The 17431-nt window shown below is 42.2% G+C and overlaps 1 protein-coding gene across 1 annotated transcript; it reads right to left on the bottom strand.

Moving 5' to 3' along the window:
* Nucleotides 1-2676: 2676 nt before the first annotated feature.
* On the bottom strand, nucleotides 2677-14147 carry LOC128604059 (uncharacterized). Its single transcript, XM_053618832.1, has 3 exons — nucleotides 13694-14147; nucleotides 9998-10516; nucleotides 2677-6159 (listed from the first exon to the last, which is right to left on the bottom strand). The coding sequence occupies exons 1-3, from the start codon at nucleotides 14072-14074 to the stop codon at nucleotides 2677-2679; spliced, it is 4383 nt and encodes a 1460-aa protein (XP_053474807.1). The 5' UTR covers nucleotides 14075-14147.
* Between the last annotated feature and the right edge of the window lie 3284 nt (nucleotides 14148-17431).

Genomic DNA, 17431 nt, shown 5'->3' with positions numbered 1-17431 from the left:
ACGCAGTGCCCCAGTAGATCCCTCAGGACGTCGTTGATCAGGTTTTGGAACACTGAGGGAGCGTTAGCAAGCCTATACGGCATGACCAAATATTTGTAGTGCCCGGAAGTGGTGCTGAAGGCCGTCTTCCACTCGTCGCCCTCCCTGATGCAGATTAGGTTGTACCCACTGCGTAAGTCCAGCTTCGTGAAGAAGGACGCAGATCTCAGCTGTTCAAGGGCGGCAGGCACTAGTGGCAGGGGATACCGGTACTTGACGGTCACCTGGTTGAGCCCCCTATAATCAATACATGGTCGCAGGCCCCCCCCTTTCTTCTCCACGAAGAAGAGTCCAGCCTAAGCGGGTGACGTGGACGGCCGAATGTACCCCTGCTGCAGTGCCTCTTGAATATAGGCGTCCATGGCCCGCTGTTCTGCCTGGGAGAGCAGGTACACTCGACCACGTGGTGGGCTAGCGCCGGGGAGAAGGTCTATGGCACAATCATATGCCCGATGGGGAGGTAGACGTCTTGCACGCTCCTTGCTGAATACCGTGTGGAGGTCATGATAAGCAAGTGGCACGGTGACCGGGACTGAAGACAGGGGTCTTTCCACTGTAGTGGCAGCTACCGGAGCTGTGGGGCCCGTCAGGCAATGACGTAGGTCTAGAGTGTCGTCTGGGGAATGATCAAATGCGCGTTGGAAGTGCGCAAGAAACTCTGTGAGCGCCGGTCTGACCATTCCTCCTTGCTCCCATTCTGCCATGGCCCACTCCAGGGTGCGACCGGAGAGTAGCTCAATGAAGTGCGCTAACCGGCGCTCCTCCGGCATCTCCGGGTTATTTTCGAAGAACAAGGTACACTGCAGCATGAAACCCTTACATCGGTCGGGCTCGCCGGCATAGCGCTCTGGTGTCGGCATGGGCGGATAGTGTACAACCAGCGGGGCTGGGGCAAGTGCTGCATGCGCAACTGGAGCTTGTGCGCGGAAAAAAGCGGAACGAAAGCCGGCTGCAGCGGGAGCCACGGGTTGCCCCTCGGTGACGCGGAGCTGCTCCAGTTGTTGCGTGAGGCAGTCAATCTGTTTGTCCTTCGCGCTTAGCAATAGGTCCTTATCCCGACACACCTGTACCCAATCCGGGCCGCCCGCTGCCTCCATGATCGGCGAAGTAATCTGTCACGTTACCTGGTAAGAGGCAAGCGCGGGCCGAGGATACGCAGATAGGAGAGCGATTCGTGAAGCGTGGAGCACAAAGTCCGAGGCAAACACAATAATCCAAAACGTAAATCCAGAATTGTAGTTGGGAACGAGGCGGAAGTTCCAAAACCAATGAAGATCCAATGTTCGTAGAGAGCGTGGTAACAAGCCAACGTTGAGAGAGCTTTAGCGTTACTTCGTGCCGCGTTGTTGTTAAGAGGGTCTTAAATAACCTTGGGCGGCGCGCAGGCGTTTGCACTCAGTATTCCGGCGAACTTGAGCGTGGGTGTGGCTGTGATGTGTAGTCTGCGCCGGCACAGTAGCCGCGAGCTCGCCGTGGCGTAACAAAAACGTTGTTCTGAATCACTGCTTGAAGTGGAAAAAAGTGCCGGTACTCCTCTTATTCCCATGTTGGTGTGTGTATGGGCCGGTATCGACTAATCATTAAATATTACATTCTGGACTTCTACAGGGAGTAAAAGATACTAGGAGCTATCGCTGATGTACACAACATAAATGTATTTACTCAAAGGGACACCATTTGCAATATCTCTAGAATATCTAGATCATTGTAATATCTGTATTTTACTGTAATAATGTAATAATATAATAATGTAATATCTGTAAGATACTTATATACTCTTAGTTTTATTATAACTATATTATGAATGTGTGATTTAATTGGAACTTTGTTGCATGTAAATGCTGTACGCATATAAACATCGTATTCTGAATATAGACCTTAAACAGAATTTGAGATGCATGTAAACGTAGTCATTGTCGGACTCACGCGTTCTCTTTGGGCCCTTTTAGAGCCAGGCCAAAATTATTGCTATTAACATTACTTAGCATAAATGTTACGTTACTTAGACTAGCATTAACATTAATTTACATAACGATAGACTAGCATTAACGTTATTTATCTTGAGACTTTATATTATTTTATTTATTTTTAATCTTGAGACTTGTCGAGAGAACGGGAACAGGTGAGCATCATGTAGTGCCCCCTGGGTAAGTTAGTAGTTTGTTTAGGGTAATTATGAATCACCCAGAACCTGATCTGGAGAAGACAGAAAAGAGTACTGGCAGCTTGTGAGAAGTACCGGTACACAACAAAATGTCACGTTATACCAAAGAGTAAAATGTAGAAGTGCGGGTACAGCGTACAGGTGGTGACAGGCCCACTTCAAGCTCTGCTCTAAATAATTATTTTTCATTGCTTTTGAGATTCAGAATTTCATCCTGTATTTAACTATGGTTGTGTTTTAGGAATGGTTCGATTGTGACAAATTCCACTCTTGAATTTAGTGCCAATGGCACCATCCCAACTAACTCCACAGTACAAGACACCCTTGTTAATGCGACTAGCACCAACTCAAGCTTGAACATTATTCCAAATTCTATAAATGTCACCCAGGTTCCTGGTCAGTATTCACTTTCACTGATACTGCATTTTAATAACATTTTGTACATGTAAGTATTCTAATTCCTATTTAACCTCTCAATTAATAGTGACAAACACCTCTTCAACAAACACTTCAACAAACACCACTTCAACAAACACCACTTCAACAAACACCACTTCACCCAACACGAATTCAAACTCGAGCACGTCTCCAGACACGTCTTCAACAAACATGTCATCAACAAACACGTCTTCAAACTCGAGCACGTCTCCAGACACCTCTTCTACAAACACGTCGTCAACAGACACGACTTCAACAAACATGACTTCAAACTTGAGCACGTCTCCAGAAACCTCTTCAACAATCACGACTTCAACAAACACCACTTCAACCTCGAGCACGTCCCCAGAAACCTCTTCAACAAACACGACTTCAACAAACACGTCGTCAACAAACACATCATCAACAAACACGTCTTCAAACTCGAGCACGTCTCCAGACACCTCTTCTACAAACACGTCGTCAACAGACACGACTTCAACAAACATGACTTCAAACTCAAGCACGTCTCCAGAAACCTCTTCAACAAACACGACTTCAACAAACACTTCTTCAACCCCAAGCATGTCTGCAAATAACTCTTCAACAAACATGACTTCAACAAACACCACTTCAAACTCGAGCACGTCTCTAGAAACCTCTTCAAGAAACACGACTTCAACAAACACGACTTCAACAAACACGTCTTCAACAAACACGTCTTCAAACTCGAGCACGTCTCCAGACACCTCTTCAACAAACACGTCGTCAACAAACACGTCTTCAAACTCGAGCACGTCTACAAACACCTCTTCTACAAACACGTCATCAACAGACACGACTTCAACAAACATGACTTCAAACTCAAGCACGTCTCCAGAAACCTCTTCAACAAACACGACTTCAACAAACACTTCTTCAACCCCAAGCATGTCTGCAAATACCTCTTCAACAAACACCACTTCAACAAACACCACTTCAAACTCGAGCACGTCTCTAGAAACCTCTTCAACAAACACCACTTCAACAAACACCACTTCAAACTCGAGCACGTCACCAGAAACCTCTTCAACAAATACCACTTCAACAAACACCACTTCAAACTCGAGCACGTCTCCAGAAACCTCTTCAACAAACACCACTTCAACAAACACCACTTCAAACTCAAGCACGTCTCCAGAAACCTCTTCAACAAACATGACTTCAACAAACACTTCTTCAACCCCAAGCATGTCTGCAAATACCTCTTCAACAAACATGACTTCAACAAACACCACTTCAAACTCGAGCACGTCTCCAGAAACCTCTTCAACAAACACCTCTTCAACAAACACCTCTTCAAACTCGAGCACGTCTCTAGAAACCTCTTCAACAAACACGACTTCAACAAACACGTCTTCAACAAACAATACTTCAAACTCGAGCACGTCTCCAGAAACCTCTTCAACAAACACCACTTCAACAAACACCACTTCAAACTTGAGCACGTCTCTAGAAACCTCTTCAACAAACACGACTTCAACAAACACGTCTTCAACAAACAATACTTCAAACTCGAGCACGTCTCCAGACACCTCTTCAACAAACACGTCGTCAACAAACACGTCTTCAAACTCGAGCACGTCTACAAACACCTCTTCTACAAACACGTCGTCAACAGATACGACTTCAACAAACATGACTTCAAACTCGAGCACGTCTCCAGAAACCTCTTCAACAAACACCACTTCAACAAACACGTCTTCAAACTCGAGCACGTCTCCAGACACCTCTTCAACAAACACGTCGTCAACAAACACGTCTTCAAACTCGAGCACGTCTACAAACACCTCTTCTACAAACACGTCGTCAACAGACACGACTTCAACAAACATGACTTCAAACTCGAGCACGTCTTCAGAAACCTCTTCAACAAACACGTCGTCAACAAACACGTCTTCAAACTCGAGCACGTCTACAAACACCTCTTCTACAAACACGTCGTCAACAGACACGACTTCAACAAACACCACTTCAAACTCGAGCACGTCTCCAGAAACCTCTTCAACAAACACGACTTCAACAAACACGTCTTCAACCCCAAGCATGTCTACAAATACCTCTTCAACAAACACAACTTCAACAAACACGACTTCAAACTCGAGCACGTCTCCAGAAACCTCTTCAACAAACACCACTTCAACAAACACCACTTCAAACTCGAGCACGTCTCCAGAAACGTCTTCAACAAACACGACTTCAACAAACACGTCGTCAACAAACACGTCATCAACAAACACGTCTTCAAATTCGAGCACGTCTACAAACACCTCTTCTACAAACACGTCGTCAAAAGACACGACTTCAACAAACATGACTTCAAACTCAAGCACGTCTCCAGAAACCTCTTCAACAAACATGACTTCAACAAACACTTCTTCAACCCCAAGCACGTCTACAAATACCTCTTCAACAATCACGACTTCAACAAACACCACTTCAAACTCGAGCACGTCTCTAGAAACCTCTTCAACAAACACGACTTCAACAAACACGTCTTCAACAAACAATACTTCAAACTCGAGCACGTCTCCAAACACCTCTTCAACAAACACGACTTCAACGAACACGACTTCAACAAACACCACTTCAAACTCGAGCACATCTCCAGAAACCTCTTCAACAAACACCACTTCAACAAACACCACTTCAACAAACACCACTTCAAACTCGAGCACGTCTCTAGAAACCTCTTCAACAAACACGACTTCAACAAACACGACTTCAACAAACACCACTTCAACAAACATGACTTCAACAAACACCTCTTCAACAAACATGACTTCAACAAACACGACTTCGAACTCGAGCACGTCTCCAGAAACCACTTCTACAAACACCACTTCAACAAACACCACGTCAACAAACATGTCTTCAACAAACACCTCTTCAACCCCGAGCACGTCTCCAGACACCTCTTCAACAAACACGTCGTCAACAGACACGACTTCAACAAACATGACTTCAAACTCGAGCACGTCTCCAGAAATCTCTTCAACAAACACCACTTCAACAAACACAACGTCAACAAACACGTCTTCAAATTCGAGCACGTCTACAAACACCTCTTCAACAAACACCACTTCAACAAACACCACTTCAACAAACAATACTTCAAACTCGAGCACGTCTACAAACACCTCTTTAACAAACACCTCTTCAACAAACACGACTTCAACCTCGAGCACGTCTACAAACACGACTTCAACAAACACAACTTCAACAAACATGACTTCAACAAACACCTCTTCAACCCCGAGCACGTCTCCAGAAACCTCGTCTACAAACACGTCATCAACAGACACGACTTCAACAAACGTGACTTCAAACTCAAGCACGTCTCCAGAAACCTCTTCAACAAACACGACTTCAACAAACATGACTTCAACAAACACGACTTCAACAAACACAAATTCAACAAACACGACTTCAACAAACACGTCGTCAACAAACACCACTTCAACAAACACCACTTCAAACTCGAGCACGTCTCCAGAAACCTCTTCAACAAACACGTCTTCAACAAACATGACTTCAACCCCAAGCACGTCTTCAACCACGTCTTCAACAAACACCTCTTCAACAAACACAACTTCAACAAACACAACTTCAACAAACACCTCTTCAACAAATACGACTTCAACAAACACGACTTCGAACTCGAGCACGTCTCCAGAAACCTCTTCAACAAACACGACTTCAACAAACACCACTTCAGCAAACACGTCTACAAACACTTCTGTACCAGCTGCAGCATTCAACTTGGTCTTTAGCATCAGTGAAACCTTTGTACCAGCACTGGCCAATACCAGCTCTCCAGAGTTTACAACAAAAGCTGAAAGTGTCCGTAATCAGGTATGTTTAATTGTTATCGCTGGCAATTCTAATACATTTTAATCTTCTTAACAAAATAAATTTTGCCCCATGAATAGTTCTTTTGTCATATGAGACAACATAAAGAACCAATAACAGTCCCATTTGTGTCTTTCTGGTAAGAGGGTATACATACTGGTCATGTCTGATTCTTATCTCTTGTCTGATTTTTTCGATTTCAGTAATTAATATTGTGAAGTTAATGACATTCACCAGGCAATGGGGCAAATATCTGCATTTCAACATTTATAAGTCTCTGTATATGATTTACTCAATAACTTTAACTATATCTAGGCCTGTGACAAAACAAACAGCCAATGTATATGAGGTCAGTGGTTATGAAAACTGAATTCTTTATTGAATTATATTTTTCAGCTTGAACCAATTTACAGAGGACTCTTCAGTAACTTCCTCCGGATGGTAATTCATAGTTTCAGGTGAGAAATTATATATGAAAACTTCGCTCTAAGTAATTGTTTATCTTTACTTTTGAGATTCAGAATTTCATCCTGTATTTAACTATGGTTGTGTTTTAGGAATGGTTCGATTGTGACAGATTCCACTCTTGAATTTACTGCCAATGGCACCATCCCGACTAACTCCACAGTACAAGACACCCTTGTTAATGCGACTAGCACCAACTCAAGCTTGAACATTCTTACAAATTCTATAAATGTCACCCAGGTTCCTGGTCAGTATTCACTTTCACTGATACTGCATTTTAATAACATTTTGTACATGTAAGTATTCTAATTCCTATTTAACCTCTCAATTAATAGTGACAAACACCTCTTCAACAAACATCACTTCAACAAACACCTCTTCAACAAACACCACTTCAACAAACACCACTTCAACAAACACGCCTTCAACAAACACGACTTCAACAAACACGTCGTCAACAAACATGACTTCGAACTCGAGCACGTCTCCAGAAACCTCTTCAACAAACACGTCTTCAACAAACACCTCTTCAACAAACACGACTTCAACAAACATGACTTCAACAAACACGACTTCGAACTCGAGCACGTCTCCAGAAACCTCTTCTACAAACACCACTTCAACAAACACGTCTTCAACAAACACCTCTTCAACCCCGAGCATGTCTACAAACACCTCTTTAACAAACACGTCTTCATCTACAAACATGTCTTCAACAAACATGACTTCAACCCCGAGCATGTCTACAAACACCTCTTCAACAAACACCTCTTCTACAAACACGACTTTAATAAACACCACTTCAACAAACACGACTTCGAACTCGAGCACGTCTCCAGAAACCTCTTCTACAAACATGTCTTCAACAAACACCACTTCAACGAACACGTCTTCAACCCCAAGCATGTCTACAGATACCTCTTCAACAAACACCTCTTCAACAAACACGACTTCAACAAACACGACTTCAAACACCTCTTCAACAAACACGATTTCAACAAACACCTCTTCAACCCCGAGCACGTCTCCAGAAACCTCTTCTACAAACACCTCTTCAACAAACACGTCTTCAACAAACACCACATCAACGAACACGTCTTCAACCCCAAGCACGTCTACAAACACCTCTTCAACAAACATGACTTCAACAAACACGACTTCAACAAACACGTCTTCATCCCCGAGCACATCTACAAACACCTCTTCAACAAACACGACTTCAACAAACACCTCTTCAACAAACACCACTTCAACAAACACCACTTCAACCCCGAGCACGTCTACAAACACGACTTCAACAAACACGTCTTCAACAAACACGTCCTCAACCCCGAGCACGTCTACAAACACCTCTTCAACAAACACCTCTTCTACAAACACGACTTCAACAAACACCACTTCAACAAACACCACTTTGAACTCGAGCACGTCTCCAGAAACCTCTTCTACAAACACGTCTTCAACAAACACCACTTCAACGAACACGTCTTCAACCCCAAGCACGTCTACAAACACCTCTTCAACAAACATGACTTCGACAAACACGACTTCAACAAACACATCTTCAAACACCTCTTCAACAAACACGACTTCGAACTCGAGCACGTCTCCAGAAACCTCTTCTACAAACACCACTTCAACGAACACGTCTTCAACCGCAAGCATGTCTACAAACACCTCTTCAACAAACATGACTTCAACAAACACCTCTTCAACAAACACGACAACAACAAACACAACTTCAACCCCAAGCACGTCTACAAACACCTCTTCAACAAATACCTCTTCAACAAACACCACTTCAACAAACACCACTTCAACCCCGAGCACGTCTACAAACACTACTTCAACAAACACGTCTTCAACAAACACGTCCTCAACCCCGAGCACGTCTACAAACACCTCTTCAACAAACACCTCTTCTACAAACACCACTTCAACAATCACCACTTTGAACTCGAGCACGTCTCCAGAAACCTCTTCTACAAACACGTCTTCAACAAACACCACTTCAACGAACACGTCTTCAACCCCAAGCACGTCTACAAACACCTCTTCAACAAACATGACTTCAACAAACACGACTTCAACAAACACCTCTTCGACAAACACGACTTCAACAAACACATCTTCAAACACCTCTTCAACAAACACGACTTCGAACTCGAGCACGTCTCCAGAAACCTCTTCTACAAACACCACTTCAACGAACACGTCTTCAACCCCAAGCATGTCTACAAACACCTCTTCAACAAACACCTCTTCAACAAACATGACTTCAACAAACACCTCTTCAACAAACACGACTTCACCAAACACAACTTCAACCCCAAGCACGTCTACAAATACCTCTTCAACAAACACCTCTTCAACAAACACCACTTCAACCCCATCTACAAACACCCCTTCAACAAACACCTCTTCAACAAACACGACTTCAACAAACACATCTTCAACCCCGAGCACATCTACAAACACATCTTCAACCCCGAGCACGTCTACAAACACCTCTTCAACAAACACCTCTTCAACAAACACGAGCACGTCTCCAGAAACCTCTTCTACAAACACCTCTTCAACAAACACGACTTCAACAAACACGTCTTCAACCCCGAGCACGTCTACAAACACCTCTTCAACAAACACCACTTCAACAAACACGACTTCAACCCCGAGCACGTCTACAAACACGTCTTCAACAAACACGTCCTCAACCCCGAGCACGTCTGCAAACACCTCTTCAACAAACACCTCTTCTACAAACACGACTTCGACAAACACCACTTCAACAAACACGACTTCGAACTCGAGCACGTCTCCAGAAACCTCTTCTACAAACACCACTTCAACGAACACGTCTTCAACCCCAAGCACGTCTACAAACACCTCTTCAACAAACACGTCTTCATCAAACACGACTTCGACAAACACGACTTCAACAAACACAACTTCAACCCCGAGCACGTCTACAAACACCTCTTCAACAAACACCTCTTCAACCCCGAGCACGTCTACAAACACCTCTTCAACAAACACCACTTCAACAAACACGTCTTCAACAAACACCTCTTCAACAAACACGACTTCAACGAACACGACTTCAACAAACACCTCTTCAACAAACACGACTTCAACGAACACGACTTCAACAAACACCTCTTCAACCCCGAGCACGTCTACAAACACCTCTTCAACAAATACGTCTTCATCTACAAACACAACTTCAACAAACACGTCTTCAACCCCGAGCACGTCTACAAACACCTCTTCAACAAACACGACTTCAACAAACACGTCCTCAACCCCGAGCACGTCTACAAACACCTCTTCAACAAATACGTCTTCATCTACAAACACGACTTCAACAAACACAACTTCAACGAACACGTCTTCAACCCCGAGCACGTCTACAAACACCTCTTCAACAAACACGACTTCAACAAACACGTCTTCAACCCCTAGCACGTCTACAAACACCTCTTCAACAAACACATCTTCATCTACAAACACCTCTTCAACAAACACCTCTTCAACAAACACCTCTTCAACAAACACAACTTCAACAAACACAACTTCAACAAACACGTCTTCAACCCCGAGCACGTCTACAAACACGTCTTCAACAAACACGACTTCAACAAACACGTCTTCAATTCCGAGCACGTCTACAAACACCTCTTCAACAAACACGACTTCAACGAACACGACTTCAACAAACACCTCTTCAACAAACACCACTTCAGCAAACACGTCTACAAACACTTCTGTACCAGCTGCAGCATTCAACTTGGTCTTTAGCATCAGTGAAACCTTTGTACCAGCACTGGCCAATACCAGCTCTCCAGAGTTTACAACAAAAGCTGAAAGTGTCCGTAATCAGGTATGTTTAATTGTTATCGCTGGCAATTCTAATACATTTTAATCTTCTTAACAAAATAAATTTTGCCCCATGAATAGTTCTTTTGTCATATAAGACAACATAAAGAACCAATAACAGTCCCATTTGTGTCTTTCTGGTAAGAGGGTATACATACTGGTCATGTCTGATTCTTATCTCTTGTCTGATTTTTTCGATTTCAGTAATTAATATTGTGAAGTTAATGACATTCACCAGGCAATGGGGCAAATATCTGCATTTCAACATTTATAAGTCTCTGTATATGATTTACTCATTAACTTTAACTATATCTAGGCCTGTGACAAACAAACAGCCAATGTATATGAGGTCAGTGGTTATGAAAACTGAATTCTTTATTGAATTATATTTTTCAGCTTGAACCAATTTACAGACGACTCTTCAGTAACTTCCTCCGGATGGTAATTCATAGTTTCAGGTGAGAAATTATATATGAAAACTTCGCTCTAAGTAATTGTTTATCTTTACTTTTGAGATTCAGAATTTCATCCTGTATTTAACTATGGTTGTGTTTTAGGAATGGTTCGATTGTGACAGATTCCACTCTTGAATTTACTGCCAATGGCACCATCCCAACTAACGCCACAGTACAAGACACCCTTGTTAATGCGACTAGCACCAACTCAAGCTTGAACATTATTCCAAATTCTATAAATGTCACCCAGGTTCCTGGTCAGTATTCACCTTCACTGATACTGCATTTTAATAACATTTTGTACATGTAAGTATTCTAATTCCTATTTAACCTCTCAATTAATAGTGACAAACACCTCTTCAACAAACAACACTTCAACAAACAACACTTCAACAAACACTTCTACAAACACCACTTCAACAAACACTTCTACAAACACCACTTCAACAAACACCACTTCAACAAACATCACTTCAATAAACACCTCTTCAACAAACACGACTTCAACAAACACGTCTTCAACAAACACCTCTTCAACCCCGAGCACGTCTACAAACACCTCTTCAACAAACATGACTTCAACAAACACCTCTTCAACAAACACCTCTTCGACCCCAAGCACGTCTACAAATACCTCTTCAACAAACACGACTTCAACAAACACGACTTCAACAAACACGACTTCAACAAACACAACTTCGAACTCGAGCACATCTCCAGAAACCTCTTCTACAAACACATCTTCAACAAACACGACTTCAACAAACACGACTTCAACAAACACCTCTTCAACAAACACGACTTCAACCCCGAGCACGTCTACAAACACCTCTTCAACAAACACCACTTCAACAAACACAACTTCGAACTCGAGCACGTCTCCAGAAACCTCTTCTACAAACACCTCTTCAACAAACACCACTTCAACGAACACGTCTTCAACCCCAAGCATGTCTACAAACACGACTTCAACAAACACGACTTCAACAAACACGACTTCAACAAACACGTCTTCAACAAACACCTCTTCAACAAACACAACTTCAACAAACACTTCAACCCCAAGCACGTCTACAAATGCCTCTTCAACAAACATGACTTCAACAAACACGACTTCAACAAACACCTCTTCGACAAACACGACTTCAACAAACACGACTTCAACCCCGAGCACGTCTACGAACACGACTTCAACAAACACGTCTTCAACAAACACGTCCTCAACCCCGAGCACGTCTACAAACACCTCTTCAACAAACACCTCTTCTACAAACACGACTTCAACAAACACGACTTCAACAAACACCACTTCAACAAACACGTCTTCAACAAACACGTCCTCAACCCCGAGCACGTCTACAAACACCTCTTCAACAAACACGACTTCAACAAACACCACTTCAACAAACACCACTTCGAACTCGAGCACGTCTCCAGAAACCTCTTCTACAAACACGTCTTCAACAAACACCACTTCAACGAACACGTCTTCAACCCCAAGCACGTCTACAAATACCTCTTCAACAAACATGACTTCAACAAACACGACTTCAACAAACACCTCTTCGACAAACACGACTTCAACAAACACATCTTCAACAAACACGACTTCGAACTCGAGCACGTCTCCAGAAACCTCTTCTACAAACACCACTTCAATGAACACGTCTTCAACCCCAAGTATGTCTACAAACACCTCTTCAACAAACATGACTTCAACAAACACCTCTTCAACAAACACGACTTCAACAAACACAACTTCAACAAACACAACTTCAACAAACACGACTTCAACAAACACAACTTCAACCCCGAGCACGTCTACAAACACGTCTTCAACAAACACCTCTTCAACCCCAAGCACGTCTACAAATAGCTCTTCAACAAACACCTCTTCAACAAACACCACTTCAACCCCGTCTACAAACACCTCTTCAACAAACATGACTTCAACAAACACATCTTCAACCCCGAGCACGTCTACAAACACCTCTTCAACAAACACCTCTTCAACCCCAAGCACGTCTACAAACACCTCTTCAACAAACACCACTTCAACAAACACCACTTCAACCCCGAGCACGTCTACAAACACCTCTTCAACAAATACGTCTTCATCTACGAACACGTCTACAAACACCTCTTCAACAAACACGACTTCAACAAACACCACTTCAACCCCGAGCACGTCTACAAACACCTCTTCAACAAATACGTCTTCATCTACAAACACGTCTTCAACAAACACGTCTTCAACCCCGAGCACGTCTACAAACACCTCTTCAACAAATACGTCTTCATCTACAAACACGACTTCAACAAACACAACTTCAACGAACACGTCTTCAACCCCGAGCACGTCTACAAACACCTCTTCAACAAACACGACTTCAACAAACACGTCTTCAACCCCTAGCACGTCTACAAACACCTCTTCAACAAACACCTCTTCAACAAACACCTCTTCAACAAACACCTCTTCAACAAACACAACTTCAACAAACACAACTTCAACAAACACGTCTTCAACCCCGAGCACGTCTACAAACACGTCTTCAACAAACACGTCTTCAACAAACACGACTTCAACAAACACGTCTTCAATTCCGAGCACGTCTACAAACACCTCTTCAACAAACACGACTTCAACGAACACGACTTCAACGAACACGACTTCAACAAACACCTCTTCAACAAACACCACTTCAGCAAACACGTCTACAAACACTTCTATACCAGCTGCAGCATTCAACTTGGTCTTTAGCATCAGTGAAACCTTTGTACCAGCACTGGCCAATACCAGCTCTCCAGAGTTCACAACAAAAGCTGAAAGTGTCCGTAATCAGGTATGTTTAATTGTTATCGCTGGCAATTCTAATACATTTTAATCTTCTTAACAAAATAAATTTTGCCCCATGAATAGTTCTTTTGTCATATAAGACAACATAAAGAACCAATAACAGTCCCATTTGTGTCTTTCTGGTAAGAGGGTATACATACTGGTCATGTCTGATTCTTATCTCTTGTCTGATTTTTTCGATTTCAGTAATTAATATTGTGAAGTTAATGACATTCACCAGGCAATGGGGCAAATATCTGCATTTCAACATTTATAAGTCTCTGTATATGATTTACTCATTAACTTTAACTATATCTAGGCCTGTGACAAACAAACAGCCAATGTATATGAGGTCAGTGGTTATGAAAACTGAATTCTTTATTGAATTATATTTTTCAGCTTGAACCAATTTACAGACGACTCTTCAGTAACTTCCTCCGGATGGTAATTCATAGTTTCAGGTGAGAAATAATATATGAAAATATTGCTCTAAGTAATTGTTTATCTTTACTTTTGAGATTCAGAATTTCATCCTGTATTTAACTATGGTTGTGTTTTAGGAATGGTTCGATTGTGACAGATTCCACTCTTGAATTTACTGCCAATGGCACCATCCCAACTAACTCCACAGTACAAGACGCCCTTGTTAATGCGACTAGCACCAACTCAAGCTTGAACATTATTCCAAATTCTATAAATGTCACCCAGGTTCCTGGTCAGTATTCACCTTCACTGATACTGCATTTTAATAACATTTTGTACATGTAAGTATTCTAATTCCTATTTAACCTCTCAATTAATAGTGACAAACACCTCTTCAACAAACACGACTTCAACAAACACGTCTTCAACAAACACCTCTTCAACCCCGAGCACGTCTACAAACACCTCTTCAACAAACATGACTTCAACAAACACCTCTTCAACAAACACCTCTTCGACCCCAAGCACGTCTACAAATACCTCTTCAACAAACACGACTTCAACAAACACGACTTCAACAAACACAACTTCGAACTCGAGCACATCTCCAGAAACCTCTTCTACAAACACATCTTCAACAAACACGACTTCAACAAACACGACTTCAACAAACACCTCTTCGACAAACACGACTTCAACAAACACATCTTCAACAAACACGACTTCGAACTCGAGCACGTCTCCAGAAACCTCTTCTACAAACACCACTTCAATGAACACGTCTTCAACCCCAAGTATGTCTACAAACACCTCTTCAACAAACATGACTTCAACAAACACCTCTTCAACAAACACGACTTCAACAAACACAACTTCAACCCCGAGCACGTCTACAAACACGTCTTCAACAAACACATCTTCAACCCCGAGCACGTCTACAAACACCTCTTCAACAAACACCTCTTCAACCCCAAGCACGTCTACAAACACCTCTTCAACAAACACCACTTCAACAAACACCACTTCAACCCCGAGCACGTCTACAAACACCTCTTCAACAAATACGTCTTCATCTACGAACACGTCTACAAACACCTCTTCAACAAATACGTCTTCATCTACAAACACGTCTTCAACAAACACAACTTCAACAAACACGTCTTCAACCCCGAGCACGTCTACAAACACCTCTTCAACAAACACGACTTCAACAAACACCACTTCAACCCCGAGCACGTCTACAAACACCTCTTCAACAAATACGTCTTCATCTACGAACACGTCTACAAACACCTCTTCAACAAACACGACTTCAACAAACACCACTTCAACCCCGAGCACGTCTACAAACACCTCTTCAACAAATACGTCTTCATCTACAAACACGTCTTCAACAAACACAACTTCAACAAACACGTCTTCAACCCCGAGCACGTCTACAAACACCTCTTCAACAAACACGACTTCAACAAACACGTCCTCAACCCCGAGCACGTCTACAAACACCTCTTCAACAAATACGTCTTCATCTACAAACACGACTTCAACAAACACAACTTCAACGAACACGTCTTCAACCCCGAGCACGTCTACAAACACCTCTTCAACAAACACGACTTCAACAAACACGTCTTCAACCCCTAGCACGTCTACAAACACCTCTTCAACAAACACATCTTCATCTACAAACACCTCTTCAACAAACACCTCTTCAACAAACACCTCTTCAACAAACACAACTTCAACAAACACGTCTTCAACCCCGAGCACGTCTACAAACACGTCTTCAACAAACACGTCTTCAACAAACACGACTTCAACAAACACGTCTTCAATTCCGAGCACGTCTACAAACACCTCTTCAACAAACACGACTTCAACGAACACGACTTCAACAAACACCACTTCAACAAACACCACTTCAGCAAACACGTCTACAAACACTTCTGTACCAGCTGCAGCATTCAACTTGGTCTTTAGCATCAGTGAAACCTTTGTACCAGCACTGGCCAATACCAGCTCTCCAGAGTTTACAACAAAAGCTGAAAGTGTCCGTAATCAGGTATGTTTAATTGTTATCGCTGGCAATTCTAATACATTTTAATCTTCTTAACAAAATAAATTTTGCCCCATGAATAGTTCTTTTGTCATATAAGACAACATAAAGAACCAATAACAGTCCCATTTGTGTCTTTCTGGTAAGAGGGTATACATACTGGTCATGTCTGATTCTTATCTCTTGTCTGATTTTTTCGATTTCAGTAATTAATATTGTGAAGTTAATGACATTCACCAGGCAATGGGGCAAATATCTGCATTTCAACATTTATAAGTCTCTGTATATGATTTACTCATTAACTTTAACTATATCTAGGCCTGTGACAAACAAACAGCCAATGTATATGAGGTCAGTGGTTATGAAAACTGAATTCTTTATTGAATTATATTTTTCAGCTTGAACCAATTTACAGACGACTCTTCAGTAACTTCCTCCGGATGGTAATTCATAGTTTCAGGTGAGAAATAATACATGAAAACTTCGCTCTAATTGTTTATCTTTACTTTTGAGATTCAGAATTTCATCCTGTATTTAACTATGGTTGTGTTTTAGGAATGGTTCGATTGTGACAGATTCCACTCTTGAATTTACTGCCAATGGCACCATCCCAACTAACGCCACAGTAAAAGACGCCCTTGTTAATGCGACTAGCACCAACTCAAGCTTGAACATTATTCCAAATTCTATAAATGTCACCCAGATTCCTGGTCAGTATTCACCTTCACTGATACTGCATTTTAATAACATTTTGTACATGTAAGTATTCTAATTCCTATTTAACCTCTCAATTAATAGTGACAAAC

This window comes from Ictalurus furcatus, chromosome 29 (assembly GCF_023375685.1).
Source record: "Ictalurus furcatus strain D&B chromosome 29, Billie_1.0, whole genome shotgun sequence".
NCBI classification, from domain to species: domain Eukaryota; kingdom Metazoa; phylum Chordata; class Actinopteri; order Siluriformes; family Ictaluridae; genus Ictalurus; species Ictalurus furcatus.
This window is presented reverse-complemented; position numbering and strand designations above follow the sequence as displayed.

Coding starts and splice junctions, on each gene's coding strand:
- LOC128604059 (XM_053618832.1), bottom strand. CDS start 14,074: ATGCTAAAGACCAAGTTGAATGCTGCAGCTGGTATAGAAGTGTTTGTA. Junction 10,517..13,693: donor AAGACGTGTTTGTTGAAGTC/GTGTTTGTTGAA, acceptor TTTGTTGAAGAG/GTGTTTGTTGAAGAGGTGTT. Junction 6,160..9,997: donor AAGTGGTGTTTGTTGAAGAG/GTGTTTGTAGAC, acceptor TTTGTTGAAGAG/GTTTCTGGAGACGTGCTCGA.